At 32.9% G+C, this 16572-nt stretch overlaps 2 protein-coding genes and 1 non-coding gene across 3 annotated transcripts; 1 reads left to right on the top strand and 2 right to left on the bottom strand.

Annotated features, from left to right (window-relative positions):
• Positions 1 to 2520: 2520 nt before the first annotated feature.
• On the top strand, positions 2521 to 3447 carry LOC126017801 (olfactory receptor 4P4-like). The gene has a single exon (XM_049779855.1). The coding sequence runs from the start codon at positions 2521 to 2523 to the stop codon at positions 3445 to 3447; it is 927 nt and encodes a 308-aa protein (XP_049635812.1).
• An 8884-nt stretch (positions 3448 to 12331) lies between these two features.
• Positions 12332 to 13267, bottom strand: LOC126017758 (olfactory receptor 4S2). The gene has a single exon (XM_049779812.1). It carries the CDS (start codon positions 13265 to 13267, stop codon positions 12332 to 12334), a length of 936 nt encoding a protein of 311 aa, XP_049635769.1.
• Positions 13268 to 14619: 1352 nt separating this feature from the next.
• LOC126019397 (small nucleolar RNA SNORA51) lies at positions 14620 to 14751 on the bottom strand. The gene has a single exon (XR_007499118.1). It is a non-coding gene; the product is annotated as a small nucleolar RNA SNORA51 (small nucleolar RNA).
• Between the last annotated feature and the right edge of the window lie 1821 nt (positions 14752 to 16572).

Raw genomic sequence — 16572 nt, forward strand, 5'->3', positions numbered from 1 at the left:
ATAAGAGAAATTTTTATATATTAAATTTATTTCTGATTTTCTTTATTTTTTATATATTTCTTTATATTTCAGATTTTCTTTATTTTCTGATTTTTCTTTATATTGTGTCATCTTTTATAAGCATGTGCATATTCATAGAAATTATATGGCTTTTTTGTAGGTTATATTTTTACATGAAAGTTATATTTTACTTTTATAACAATACAATTTCTGCTTAAAAAGTCATGCTATTCATTAAGGGTAGACCTAGTGAAGCCAACATTTATATTTATGTCTAGTTTATATATAAGTATAATAAAATATAATATATTCATATATTTACTTGTCTTTCAATTACTTTGATTATACCTTTGTTACATATGATGTATTTATTTTCCCCAGAAGGGCTATACTTTGTGCCATAAGATCATATTTGTTTTCCCAATGGTAGATGCAGTCCAGAGTTGTCAATATACCCTTATTTTTTTTACTAATTTAAAATTTCAATTTAAAAATATCAATAATTTTGACTATCAAGAATTAACTATCAATAATTTATTTTTACCAATGTCTTTTATTGATACTAATTTACAACAAATTTCAAATAAGAAATGTATGTTTACTCTTGGTTATTAGTATTTAAAATTTGCCTAAATTTGGGCCAGAGAAATAGCACGGTGATAGGGCATTTGCCTTGCAATGGCCGACCCAGGACCAATGGTGGTTTGAATCCCAGAGTCCCATATAGTCTCTTATGCCTGCCAGTGGTGATTTCTGATAAGAAAGCCAGGAGTAACACCTGAGTGCTGCCGCATGTGGCCCCAAAATCAAAATAATAATAATAATAATAATAATAATAATAATAAATAAAAAATAAAAATAAATTTAAAAAATTGCCAAAATATAAATGTTATTGATACCTAACAGAATAAGCTTTTCAGATTTTATTACATCTCTTATTATTGAATATAAGGACCACTTTGGCAAGAATTAGCATCCTTTAATCCTAATATTCTTTAACCATAAATATTCCAAATGTTTTGACTTGCTTCAGTCGTTTTATTTTTTTACACTTTTACATAAAGGTGGCAATTATATCTTAAATATAACAATAACAGAACTTCTTTGATGAAAAAAAGTCAATTCCCAGCTTAGAGCCATTGAGATTGAACTTTCACGTGAGAATTATCCTTTTAGAATTTTTCAAGAAATAGGACCAAAAGATATTAACTCAGGGTATAAAATATTTGAATATTAACAACTCAAGAGCTCACTAAATTATTAGTTAGATACATATTTTTGTATGAAAAATGTGTATGTTTGTACAACAATTTTATGCTTTCATGGAGTATAAATCAATGATCAATTTTTTCTTAAAATTCTTTCTAATAGATTGACAATGTTAAATATGGATAAATAATTTTTTAGTGAAAATGTACTTTGTGTTTACTAATCTTGTACACAGACAGTGTGAGTCTGAGACCTGGCACAAAATTTTGCACCAAAGAAATATTTTGTTCTTAACTAAGATACCAGTACTGGACTCCAGAGCATACAATGAACCTGGAAAAAATTTTGTTTTCATATAAGAAAAATGATGATGAAGTGGACTAAATAAAAAAGAATCTCTGAATACATTTTGTTTCTCCAAAGGTACTGTCCTTGAAGAAAAAGTGTGGCCAAGTGTGACAGATGTGCTGAAAAATCCCAGTGTAGAGTAGAGAATAGACCATAAAATATTGAATTCTAAGAAGTTGTCAATGGAAGAGATCATGCAATGGAAAACTTTTTCTGCCATTTAAAGTTTGTGAAACGGTCTTAAGACACTGTAAATTATCATTCAAAAGTCCAATAGCTACAAGTATAAACTCATTGAAATCAATGACATTGCAAAATTTAAGAAATTTAACACAGATTCACTGAGAAAAATTGAGGAATAAAATTTTAATGCCCTTGATGAAAACTTAATGCTGCCATATACATACTGTGTGTCTACACAGTTTTGAAAGAGCATTTGAAAATGACAAGAAAAATGTATTTTATCTGTTAAACACTCATTTTGTTGTTTCTGGTAAGTGTGAATCATTGGTTTTATCATAATGTTAATAATTATTTGTGTTATAATTACTGTGACTGTATGCAAGTTTTAGTAAAGATATTCTTCTTATGTGTCTACAAACATGAATTGTTGCTGTGTGTTTAAGTATATGTATATCTGTATAGTCCTATGCACACACTCATATGCATATATGTGTGTTTGTTATTTATTATAGGTTCATACTAAACAATGTACAAGGTAACTATTGGTGCTGCAAGGAGAACCATATGTAATGCCAAGGAATGAAACTGGGTCGAGTGGACAAGACAAATACACTATACTGGCCCCTAATACTGTATATTAAAACCAATTTTTAATTTTTATTTTCATAAAAAAGATAGTTATTGGATAAATGAATGATTTTAAAACAATCTATACTTTGGAAAGCTGATTGATTCAAGAATATTGATATCATCCTCTCAGTGATCAAACTAACAGAAGCAATGAAACATGAAAACGTCACTGAATTTATCCTCCTGGGGCTTTTTAGTGATGAGGATGCCAAGTTCACTTGTTTTGTGCTATTCTCACTTTGCTATATTGCAATTCTCTCTGGAAATCTGCTCATTCTTTTTACCATTAGAGGAAGTCGACTTGGTGAGCAGCCTATGTACTTTTTCCTCAGTTACTTGTCTTTCATGGATGTCTGCTTCACCTCCACAGTAGCCCCCAAACTGATCACAGACTTATTGGGCCAGCAGAAGACCATCTCATACAATAGCTGCATGGCCCAGATGTTTTATGCTCATTTCTTTGGTGCCACAGAAATCTTTATATTGGTGGCCATGGCTTATGATCGTTATGCAGCCATTTGTAGACCTCTTCACTATATGTACCTCATGAGCAGACATGTATGCTATATCCTTTTAATGGTTTCTATTATTGGAGGGTTTATTCACTCCATCTTACATGTACTGATTATAATTGAGCTTCCCTTCTGTGGTCCCAATCAGATAGATCACTACTTTTGTGATGTATTCCCCTTGTTGAAGCTGGCCTGCACTGATACCCACCTGCTAGTTATTGTGGTCATCACCACTACAGGGGTGTTGTCCATTCTGACCTTCATTGCCTTAGTCATTTCTTATATTATCATCCTGTCCAGCCTGAGGGCTCACTCCTCTCAGGGCTGCCGCAAAGCTCTCTCCACCTGTGGATCACATATCACTGTGGTGTTCATGTTTTTCTTGCCCCTCATTTTCACCTATGTCCCCATGGGGAATTCTGTTGGTAATGACAAAGTGTTTGCTCTATTTTACACCATGATTGCCCCCATGTTCAACCCCCTCATCTACACATTGAGAAACACAGACATGAAAAATGCCATGAAGAGAGTGTGGTGTCGGGACAAATTTTTGGAAGGGAAATGAAGCCTGTGTTTGTTCTCTTTGCTGGACTTTACTGCCACCACAGAACTGTTTGTGTCAACAAATATGACAGTTATAAGGGTGTGAGTTAATACTATATAATACTATGTCCCAAAACCTTGAAAAGACATTGCTACTCAGTCCTGTTTCTTCTATTTTGCTTTTCTTCCTCTCTCCTGTTCCTTGCTCCTTTACTTTTAGAAGACTGTTTACAGAATGGATTAGATCATTTGTGTTTCCATTGGGCTCTGAAATTCTACAATTTTTTGTCCAACATCCTGAACATTCTGTTTTCTATAACCAGTTGTATGATCCTGTTATCCTTACATCATGGAATATTGTAAATAATGTGTTGTTTGTCAGATGTAATATTCTCTTTGAAACAGGTATTCTAAGTGAGAAAGCTCTTACTGATAAGAGGTCACAAGGAATTCTATGATTTTATTTTAATTTTTCTTTTTGTACTTAAGTTGCTGTAAAATAAAGTAATGCACAAATCAAGTAGTGCAATTTATCTATATAAATGAATAAATCATGCGCCTAGAATAATGCAGTGTAATCATTCTACTTACATTATATGTTTTAAATGATTAAATCAGTCTTAATAGTTTTTTCATGGCTGAAATTCTTCTGTGTCACAGACTATAGATAGTTGATAGAAGGAATACATTTCTGGGTAAAACTGTTAAGCTACTGTTTCCATTTAGAGCAACAGTAAAAATCTACATATTTAGTTTCAGCAATATATATATATATAAGAAATGGATATATCTGCATTAAGGCCATCTTGTTGTCATCTCTGTTTCATCTATGATAGAATCAAAGGTTTTCAGATATTTCTTAATTCAGAACATGAACATAAAAAGTCCAAATATGAAATCTAAATACAGTTTAGATTACAGTTTTATACTAAGACACTACATTTCTTGCCAAACTTTAGAAAATTAAAATTTCAAACTGAATATTAAACATATTTAAAAATTATATTGGCATTATAAAGTATGAATCTAGATATTCAATATAAATGCACACTATTAAAATATCTTTCACTCTGAAAAACCCTGAGTCCTGATATGCACACAGTTAGAGATTTTATTGCTGAGTTACATTGTGTTAACACTCACTGTTCAGTGTATAAATATATTATGAGGATCTTTTCAATATTTAACTTTTTCTCTCACCTTAAGTAGTCCATCATAATATAGTGAATAAATATTAGAAAAAGAAGGAACTCAAATTTAAATGAGACATGGACTTTTGGAGTATAATTTATATATGGATTTATTCTTTTCTCTTTCTTTCTTTCTTTCTTTCTTTCTTTCTTTCTTTCTTTCTTTCTTTCTTTCTTTCTTTCTTTCTTCCTTTCTTTCTTTCTTTCTTTCTTTCTTTCTTTCTTTCTTTCTTTCTTTCTTTCTTTCTTTCTTTCTTTCTTTCTTTCTTTCTTCCTTCCTTCCTTCCTTCCTTCCTTCCTTCCTTCCTTCCTTCCTTCTTTCTTTCTTTCTTTCTTTCTTTCTTTCTTTCTTTCTTTCTTTCTTTCTTTCTTTCTTTCTTTCTTTCTTTCTTTCTTTCTTTCTTTCTTTCTTTCTTTCTTTCTTTCTTTCTTTCTTTCTTTCTTTCTCTCTCTCTCTCTCTCTCTCTCTTTCTTTCTTTCTTTCTTTCTTTCTTTCTTTCTTTCTTTCTTTCTTTCTTTCTTTCTTTCTTTCTTTCTTTCTTTCTTTCTCTCTCTCTCTCTCTTTCTTTCTTTCTTTCTTTCTCTTTCTTTCTTTCTTTCTTTCTTTCTTTCTTTCTTTCTTTCTTTCTTTCTTTCTTTCTTTCTTTCTTTCTTTCTTTCTTTCTTTCTTTCTTTCTTTCTTTCTTTCTTTCTTTCTTTCTTTCTTTCTTTCTTTCTTTCTTTCTTTCTTTCTTTCTTTCTTTCTTTCTTTCTTTCTTTCTCTTTATTTGTTTTTTTTTGGGCCACACCCATTTGATGCTCAGGGGTTATGACTGACTAAGCACTCAGAAATTGCCCCTGGCTTGGGAGGACCATATGGGACACTGGGGGATCTAACCGCTGTCCTTCCTTGGCTAGCACTTGCAAGGCAGACACCTTACCTCTAGTGCCACCTCTCTGGCTCCAGGAGGTATTCTTTTAATTCATAAAAAAAATTCTCATAATCACTTCTATTTACTTTTATTTGAGTTAACATTGCAATAAAATAAAGTAATGCCAAAACTCCTTAGAGTTGTGTGTGTTAAAGGAATCTCTGGATTCAAGAGTTATACCAGGGAAGATAGGCCAAAAGGAGAACATGTTAGATTTTCACATATAAGTGATAAAATCAAATCTCCAGCCTCTTCACAGTAGTCCCTAATGAGAATTTGATTGTCCTTACTTGCTGAATTATTGTCTCTTTGATTCTCAGACATCCAAAGTTTTAATATTTGGAATATATTTTTATAAATATGTGGTAGGTGGACATAAATTTCAAAAATTGTTTTTGTCTTCAAAGAAGCCCCAGTGTGTGTATTTTGTGTAATAAATGGGATCTTAGTAGATACCAACGATGGAAAATAACTAGTATCAAAAAACAAATAAGAATAGGAAAAATTAAACCAGAATTTAGCTTTGATATTGACTGGTGGTGGTTAAGTATTTTGTAATAGATAATGCACAAAGTTGGAAAGTTCTTTTTAATTTAAGGTATGTCACAGTATTTTTTTAATATAATTTTTATTTTGATCATAGTGTCTTACATATTGTTGACAATAACATTTTAGGTACATTTCCTCTTCCCTCACCCCCAGGGCGGCTAGAATATGTGGTCCCCTCTGTATCCAACCCACTACCTATTAGTCTTGCACCTGTTTGGTCTTGATGCCTCCTTTATCTCCCCCTCTAACTGTAGGCAGGACTAGCTAGTTCAAGTTGCATGGTTTTGCCGGAAAAAGAGAAGATATATAAACTGGGGTAAGAGTCTAATACTCCAAAAATGGGTGGAATCCTTCTAGAGGCTCTCATCATCGATTTGGGAGATGAAGGAGAAAAAGAAGGTGAAACACTCCACCAGTACCAAAAAAAAAAAAAAAAAGTCACAGTATTTTTATTTTTTACTTGGTAAGCATGCTACACATGAATCAGTAAGATCAAAATTATCTCTTTTCAGGCTATCCTAATACTCATGGATTATGCAAGAAACATAATTGTTTTTCCATAAGTCTGTATAAGTTAACACAAAAACGGCTTGACTGGGCTTCATTTCAGAACAGGGTAATTTAAGATATATATCATGGAGTGCATATTTTTCTTATATGTAAAATAGAAGTGTCATCATAGTCTTTGTTGAACTGAAATTTTGTGTCCTGCACATGGCAATATTTTTACTGTTGTACATAGATTCCTAGAGAAATGTCCATGTCTCTTTCTATGTTGTGGTGCAGTCCACATATGAATGTTTTATACTAAAATTAGAAAAAGATTATGCAGAAGATGAAAGTAAGTTGGGTTGTTCATTTATTTTGTTTTGTTTTTTTTTGGGGGGGCACACCAGTGTGATGCTCAGGGGTTACTCCTGGCTAAGTGCTCAGAAATTGCTCCTGGCTTGGGGGACCATATGGGACACTGGGGGATTGAACCGCAGTCCTTCCTTGGTTAGTGCTTGCAAGGCAGACACCTTACCTCTAGTGCCACCTCACCGGCCCCACGTTTATTTTGTTTTGTTTTATTTTTTTATTCATTATTAAAAAAACAGATAAGCCTTACTTTTTTTTTTACTATTATCATCAATGAAATAAAGTTATTAACTTGAAGCATGATTTGGACATTTATTTTTATCAATACATGTTATAATACCACAATATCTTATAACATTACAACTATAAAACTATAGAGGGGACAGGGTGAATTGTAGCCATTTGTACATGAAATACAAAAAGATTGAGTGTCCCAAACTCACAATCATGGAAACTGGAAGTCTGAGTTTTTATTAAGTAGTTTGTGATTTTTCCCCCCAAATTAGGAGGAGTCAATATGAACACCTTACCAAGGTTAACTTTGAGGAACTTTCATAAGTAAACTGTTCATAAACTCTCTGGAAGAAGCTTGGATACTCCTTCATATATTATATGTCTTAATAAGAAAGAGTAATGAATTAATCAGTTTTTATATTTCTATGGAATTCAGACCTTTACTATTATATAATATTTGTCAATATACTAGCACAAGTTATAAAGGAAGACATGTTTTGCAGAAAAGCAATCAAATGTATAACATTAATTTATTTTTTATTTTTATTTTTTAATAATTATCTTTATTTAAACACCATGATTACAAACATGATTATAGTTGTATGATTACAGTCATGTAAAGAACACCCCCCTTCACCAGTGCAACATTCCCACCACCAATTTCCCAGATCTCCCTCCTCCCCACCCCCCCCATACCTGTACTCGAGACAGGCTTTCTACTTCCCTCATTCATTCACATCGTTATGATAGTTTTCAGTGTAGTCATCTCTCCAACTGCAATCACTCTATGTGATGAGCTTCATGTCATGAGCTGCACCTACCAGCCCTCATCTCTCTTGTCTCTGAGATACTGTTAAAAATGTCTTTCATTTTTCTTAAAGCCCATAGATGTGTGAAACCATTCTGTGTCTTTCTCTCTCCCTCTGACTTACTTCACTCAGCATAATAGATTCCATGTACATCCATGTATAGGAAAATTTCATGACTTCATCTCTCCTGACGGCTGCATAGTATTCCATTGTGTATATGTGCCACAGTTTCTTTAGCCACTCATCTGTTAAAGGGCATCTTGGTTATTTCCAGAGTCTGGCTATTGTAAATAGCGCTGCAATGAATATAGGAGTAAGGAAGGGATTTTTGTATTGTATTTTTGTGTTCCTCGGGTATATTCCCAGGAGTGGTATAGCTGGATCATATGGAAGCTCAATTTTCAGTTTGTGAAGGAATCTCCATATCACCTTCCATAAAGGTTGCACCAGACGGCATTCCCACCAGCAGTGAAAAAGAGTTTAAGTATACTATTTTATGCCCACTTGTATTGATCAACAGAAAGAAGGGGAGATATATTTAAAGTTAGTACTCTATAGATTTAATGGACTCATATGTCTTACATCTAAGAATCAATGTCCTCTGGTTACTATAATTTCAAATGTATGATACTTGAGGCAATGTCTAAAAATTACCAAACATTGTTCAAAATATCTATATTTTATATCATATTTTATATCATAAACTCTGGCTTGTAGATCCTAAAATACAAACTGATCAGTGTTCCCATCAAAATTTTCCAAGATATGATTTCAGATAAAAAAACCTACTTTGTGAAGTGTTGGTTGAAACAAATGGAGATCCTGAGAGCATCAGTGCATGTACATTCATGTATATTCAATACAATAAACAGATGTGTGTGGTTCTAGGATTTTAGTTCCTAATTACAATGTTTAATGGGGGAGTCATGTTGCCTTTTAAACTTCATTATTGATTCTGTGAATAAACTAACATCAAACAACTTTTGCTTTGTTTTATTTTGAGTCACATCCATTGGTGCTTGAGAGCTACTCCTAACTCTGTGCTCAGTGGTCAATATCAGCAGCAATCAGGAAACTCCTGTTGGCCATCACACTTTTACCTTCCACATGAAAACATACATTTACACCTTTGAACTATGTCTGAAGACAAGGAGAAGTCTTACAACATCATATATGTATAGTACAATGAACTACACATATGAACATTCTGGGTGAACACTCACTTGTGTATACGCTCCAAAGTACACACTCCACAGCAATAGACATATAATCAGTCATCTATAGTAATTTCAATAATTAGATTTTTGGTAAAATAAGAAATGGTAGAGAAATAATCAAAAACCCTGTTTATTTTTAAAGTATTTAAAACGTCATACATTACAAAGTTATTATAGATGAATTTTAGTTATACATTTTTGAGCACCAATTCCATCACCAGTTTTAACCTCCCTCCATGAATCAATGTTTCCAGATTTCCTTCCATATCTACCCCTTCCAGGATACCATCTTGGCAAGTACTATTTTAGTTTTGTTGTTAAACTTTGTGTCTCTTGACTTCAGTGTTGTTGACTCCATTATTTGGATATTAATTTCTGTCCTTTCTTAACACCACCAAAGTAACTGAACCCCCTGGCCCATGTCCCCATTTATTTTTTAACTGTCTTTCTCCTCCTCTAGTTTATGTTTCTTTCCTTCTTCTCACTATACTCTGAGTCCAAGGGTGATCTAGGCAATAACAATTTTAATCATTGTATTTCCTCATGTAGTTATTACAAATAATTACACATTAGTGACATCATCCTATATTTCTTTTTCTGACTAAACATGATAAATTCCAATTCTATTCAGGTTGCAAGAAATTGCATAATTGCATCATCATACTTTATAGTTATGTCATATTCCATTGTTTATGTATAAATTACAACTTCACAATCCAGTAATCTGCAACTGAACATTTTAAGTTGATTAGAAACCTTAGCTACTGTACTGAATGTTATAATGAATAGTGGTATACACATATCCTTTTGAATGAAAGATTTTCTGCTCTGTAAGCGAGTAATTGCTGAGTATATAACATTTTGACACTGAGTTTACTGAGTTTCCATATTGTTTTACATAGGAATTGGATTAGACAACATTTCTAGTAGCAGTGTATCAAAATTCCTTTTTTACCACATTTTCACCAACACAAATAATTTCCAGTATTTTTCATATATGCCAACTTCACTGGTGTAAGATGATATCTTATTGTGGTCTTCATTTGAATTTCCTTAATGATAAGTTATGTAGGCATTTTTGATGGGCCTGCTGGCCATCTGTTGATCTTCTTTGGAAGCGCTCTATTCATTTCCTCTTCCAATTTTTTGATAGTATTTTTAGATTTTTTGGTTAATTTTTGTGAGTACTTTGAATATCCTAAATAAATATTAACACTTTATCTGACGTGTTGTGTGCAAATATTTTCTCCTAGTCAGCTGTCTTTTAGTCCATTTTTCTTTTGCTATGAAAAGAGATTTTAGTTTGATCAAGTCAAATTTGTTTTGATTATTCAGACAATGTTTAAATTGTCATCATATCATTGAAGTCTCCTTTGAGTTCTACATTTCTCATTGGACTTTATAGGTTCTGTTCTAATCTCAAGGTTACTGAACCACTTTGAACACACTTAATTGTAACATGAGAGATATGGATTCACTTTTATTCTTAGTGTGGTTATCCAACTGTTCCAACACTATTTGTGGAAGAGGCATCTTTATTCAATTTCATGTTCTCAGCTCCTTTGTCAAAAATTAACTGATTATATAAATGTGGCTTTGACATTGATATTCTAATTTGACTCATTGGTCATAGAGTCTGTCTTTATTTCTGTTCATGATGAACCCTAAAATTACTTTAAAAAAAGCTCCTAAAAATAAGTCAAAACAGTAAGATGGCTGACTACAAAGTCAATACCCAAAAATTGATTGCATTCCTTTCTACAAATAATAAATCATAGAAAAAAGGGATTAAAGAGTCTATCCCATTTAAAATAGTGCCTAAAATATCAAGTTTCTAGGAGTCAAATTAACAGAAGAGGTGATTGAGAGTTCTATATTACAAAATATAACTACTTGAAGAAATAGAAGAATATCTTAGAAAATAGAAAACATTACATACTTATAAATTGAAAGAATTAATACTGTCAAAATGATTATTGTACCTAAGCTACTATATAGAGTCAATGCAATTTTTATCCAAATTATACAACATTCTTCAAAGAGTCAGAATAATCAGTAATAAGTTTGTTTGGAATCACAAAAGACCCCATATAGCCAAAACTATAAGAAAAAAAAGATACTGGGGAACAGCTATGCTAAAAAGGTATAGTGTTCAAAACAGTATGTCATGCTTATGTTTTTTAATTTAAAAATAGTAAAGTAGGAACTGGATAGTACATAACTTAAGACATATTCTTTGCACAAGCTATTCCTGGTTCAATTTTGAATCTCTTGGTTCCCCAAGATCAGAGTACAATTCTGGATGCCCACTGAGGATTACTAGGTGATATTTTGGAGACCCTGATAGCCTCTAGGGTGACCCAGAAAATTTTTGACACCACAGTTCTTGAGCAGCACCACAAATGCCAAGTCATTTCATTGAAATTCTGGCCCTACTAGTAGTAGTGTGGTAGTGGGACTCCTGAGAAAAGTTTGCACCATCCTCTAATATCTCCTCTCAGCTCCCAAATTAATAGAAAAAATGAGAATATATGTAATTAGAACAGGTATCATCCTTTACAGATATAAATTATATGTTTTATTTACTTATATCCCTTGCATTCCCTTCATACATTAGTGTTAACTATAAAACATTTCACTGTGGATTCTCATTATTTTATGTTAGCCAAAAGGTAAAATAAGGAGAGGAAATTTGATGGCGATTTCTTTGATATTTATTATTTATTTATTTTATTTATATTTTGGGGCTGTTCCCAGGATTCTCAGATATTACTCCTGGCTCAGTACTCAGAAATCACTTCCGGGAGGTTCATGGAACCATGGTGGATGCTGGGGATTGAATGTAGGTCAGCTGCATGCCAGGCAAATACCATATTGGCTATGCTATCACTGCGGGCCCTGTTCCTTTAATTTGAGCTTAAAGATTTAAAAGATTTAGGTGCTTCAGAAATTATCATTATATTACCATCACTATTAAAATTAGCACAAACATTATAATAAATTATTTTATTTCTGTTGAATTGGTTATTTATTTGCCCAACACCTCCAAAACCAGGCAACTGTACAAAATTTGTGCAATATGTTATTTGTACAAAAAAGATAGATGTAGCCTTATTTTGTTTAAATAACACATTCCAACTACTTACCAGTTACCTCCCAAAAAACCTTCCTGCTCCAAAGCTTCTTCATTGCATTCTTTACTTCTGCATTCCTCAGTGTATAAATGAGAGGATTTAACATGGGTGTGACAATGGTGTAAAATACAGCCACCATCTTATCCTCTGAAAAGGTGATATCAGGACGCATATACATGAATGTACAAGGACCAAAAAAGATGATGACCACAGCAATGTGGGAACCACAGGTGGAGAGAGCTTTGCGTCTACCTTCTGCTGACTGCTTTCTCAGGGAGATAAGGATGACTGTGTAGGAGAAGAGCAAAATTACAAAGCTACCCAGAGCAATAGTGCCACTGTTGGCTGTGACAACAACTCCAACTACATATGTGTCAGTACATGCCACTTTTAACACAGGGTGAACATCACAAAAATAGTGATCAATCTCATTGGGTCCACAAAAAGGCAACTGGACTACTAAAGCCACTTGGATAATAGAGTGAATAAAACCACCTATCCAGGTTCCCAACAACATTTTATTGCATCTCTCCCGGTCCATGATAGTCATATAGTGCAGGGGTTTACATATGGCCACATATCGATCATAGGCCATTACAGTGAGAATAAATATCTCTGTGCAACCAAAAAAGTGTACCCCAAAGACTTGCAATATGCACCCCACATAGGAAATGGTTTTTGTCTTGGATAACAGATCAACAATCATTTTAGGAGCTGTAACAGAAGAGTAACAAATATCCACAAATGACAAATAGCTGAGAAAAAAATACATAGGAGACTTGTAAAGGTTACCCACATAAACTGTCAGCATGATAAGGAGGTTTCCCAGAAGAATAATTGTGTAGAACAAAGAAAACACCAAGAAACATACTTCTTGTACTTCTTTGTTCTGAGAAAGACCCAAGAAAACAAATACAGTCACGTTGTTTATTCTTTCCATGGAATTAACTCTAGCAGGTCAACTTCACAAGAGACAAATTATCTGTAAGAAAAAAATCCAAGGGTGAAGGATAATTATTTCTAACTCAAAGCAAGTGAATAATCATCGTAGTGAAATCTGAAATGGGGGTGTTTACTTCACAACACTTAAGATTTGAATAAAATAAGATTGTTTCAGTATCAAGATCATCTGACCTCCATATGATGATACATTCATCTGATTCAGATGAGCAAAGTTTAGGAGATAAATAAAATTCAGTATCAGAAATTTCTTTTTTTTCTATTCTTATTTTGTTTGTTTATTTCTAGTCATGCCCAGTGGCACTCAAGGGTAACTCCTGGCTCTGTGCTCAGAAATTACTTCCTGGCAGAACATAATAGGATCAAATGAGGGAGGCCAGCTGTGTGCAAAAATATACATTACCTGCTACAGTTCCAGCCCTGTTGAAAAATTCTTGAAGAGTTTCACTTCTATCACCTAGTCCTAAAGTTTTTCTATTTGTTTATATCTAAAATTGTACTTTTGTTCTGTATGTAGATTTTTTCTCACTGGTTGAATTATAATCAAAATGGTATAAAGTTTTTGAGATAATGATATGGTAGCTCTAAATATTTAGTTTTATGGACTTTCTATTGTTCTTTCATGACACAGGATACTTCAGTTCCACCAGTATTCATCATAAAGCAATAATTTCTATCATAGGCTATAGTCAAATAAACATGGAAGGGTTATCAAATACTGAGAAACATGCCTGAGTAAAAGCAAATAAGCTACTAAAAAAACTGCTGAAAGCAAAGAATCATTCAGCTATAAAGAAATGTCATTTTAGATAGCTTTTTCTAATTTTAAACTTATTTCTTCAGCAATTAGCAGGAGATACCTTTTCTTGACATTTAAAAGACTTGCTTGTTATCCAAAGAGAAAAAAAAAGACCCTGATCTTCATCCTCAAGCCTGCCTATTCTAAAAAGATTATTTCTCAATATTTCAATATTCAGTTTCTTTTTGTTTAAAATTGCCTTCTACCAGTCCCTGGACACCCAGAGGCCACTCCTTATGATGATCATCATCAGTGACAGGACCTAATGCTAAGGTGATGCCTTGGTCACAATATTTTATACATCTAAAAGAGATTGTCAGTCAGAGACCCTTTATATGAATTTAAGAGAGGACAATATGAATACATCATTATGAGGGCATATTTCAGTCTTTCTAGTGCAGATTCCCTGGAATCTAGAATATGAGTGTGAAAAGTGTTGTTAAGAATAATGTTGATGAAAGGATCTCATTTATTTTCTTCAATTTATTCTACAAAAGCAAATAATTTCTTCAATTTTGGCTGGAAAGGTTTTTTTTTGTCCCCCAATTTACAATACAGACCAGGCAAAGTGCCTGGGTTGAGGTGTATATGGGGCGCATTTACTGTACTCCTCTTTCTATACATTCAGTGTAAAGAACACAGCCTGTGGTAAGAATTGGGAGGCCTTATCATTTCTTTTCTTTTTTTATTTTTAATAAATATATTATATATAATCTTTCACTGGAAAGTATTACATAACATATTTTATGATCATATTGATTTTGTTCATCTGAAGTCACATTCCTCAAGATCTGTAGAAATTCTTAAAACATAAAACACTTAAATTCTATACTTTGTTTTGTTTTGTATTTGGTCCATACCTGTTGATGCTCAAGGGTTACTCTTGGCTATGCACTCAGAAAATCGCTCCTGGCTTGAGGGGGACCATAAGGGACGCCAGGGGATCAAGCCACGGTTAGTCCTAGGCTAGCACTTGCAAGCCTTACTTCTAGTGCCACCACTGCAGTCCCAAATTCTATACTCTTTACTCACCTTGCAGCAACATCCCACCCCTGATGCTTCAACCTTTGAGAAACTAAAGAACTATGTTTTCTTCTGGTCTGTATAACACATGTTATTGAATAATAATTAGTATCACTAGAAATATTACTTGCTGATAGGGGATTCAATAAGAATAATGATTCAGTAGTCATCAAAATAATACCAATAACTTAATTTCTTATTCAATCACATTTTCTTGCTTTCTTAGCTTATTAAACATATGAAAATTACCTTTGATATTTTCTTTCTCATTTTTTGAGTGTTTTTCAAAGAAGAGGAATACAAAGGATGACCAATCTTATGCAGGATATAAAAAAACATAGTATATTGAAATAGGATAGAAACATAAAAACAGGATATATAGAAATAAATGTTCAAAGGCAATAGAAACTGAGAAATGGTCTTCAGGAGGAAGTTTTATATAGAGATAAATGCAAAGGTGAGAAGGGTAGAACGGAGAGACATCAGGGTAACTTTGGAGAAAAGATAACATTCTGGTGCTGAAATGGAGTACTGCAAGAAAACCTACCTTTAAAGCATTGTATTACATACCATTGAGAAACTGCCAATTGAGCAAAGTTTAAATTTATCAATTTTTTTTATTTATTTTAATCATCACATTGTTTGCTTTCCATCTAGTGGAACAACGCATATTGGGTCTCTATAGTCCATAGAGAAAAGTCTTAAAAACTCTTTGGGTCACATAATTGATCACATGTTGTGTATATAGGAGTCTGAGTTGGATCTTAGGGCTCTCTTGAACCTCAAAATCTTCTCCAGAAGCAAGAGAATGAAGGAAACTATTTTGACTCTTTCCATCAATATTTATCTAATAATTTTTCACATATATTTTCTGATATTTTGATACACAATCATTATTCAACTTAAAAAATGTATTGACAGATATTTCTTAAAAATCATGTCACACTGTCTCATACTCATCTGTAGTTCAACTTTACTACTTTATTAGCTTAAAATAATGTACCTCTGAAGCTGTATTTTGAGCAGGGTATCTGATGATTATATTACAGTTATTCAAAATATTTGTATTAGCTTTAGAAGAAAAAAATGATCTCACCAGCTTTATCCAGAGCATGAGCTTTACTTTAATTTTTTTTTTAATATTTGAGGATATAATTGGCTGTAGTTCTTCACAAGGTGAAATTTTATTAGCTGAAAATTAGTATTAAAAATCCCTGACCCCCCAAAATTGGAAGGTTGGATGTAGTCAAGTCTTTTTTTCTGGTCCTTTCTCTTCTCTACTAAAATTGGCCATTGCAAAGCAATAAATGCAGCAATAAATGTTATTTTCTCTATTACTTATAAGGTCCTTTATTAAAGGAATGATGCAAAATGTTAATGACCTTGGGGAAAGGCTTTTCCCAAAGTCTACCTCCAAAATAATAGTCACAACAAGAACTAGTAATGAGCTTTTATTCCTAGAT

The sequence above is a fragment of the Suncus etruscus genome, chromosome 9 (assembly GCF_024139225.1).
Source record: "Suncus etruscus isolate mSunEtr1 chromosome 9, mSunEtr1.pri.cur, whole genome shotgun sequence".
NCBI classification, from domain to species: Eukaryota; Metazoa; Chordata; class Mammalia; order Eulipotyphla; family Soricidae; genus Suncus; species Suncus etruscus.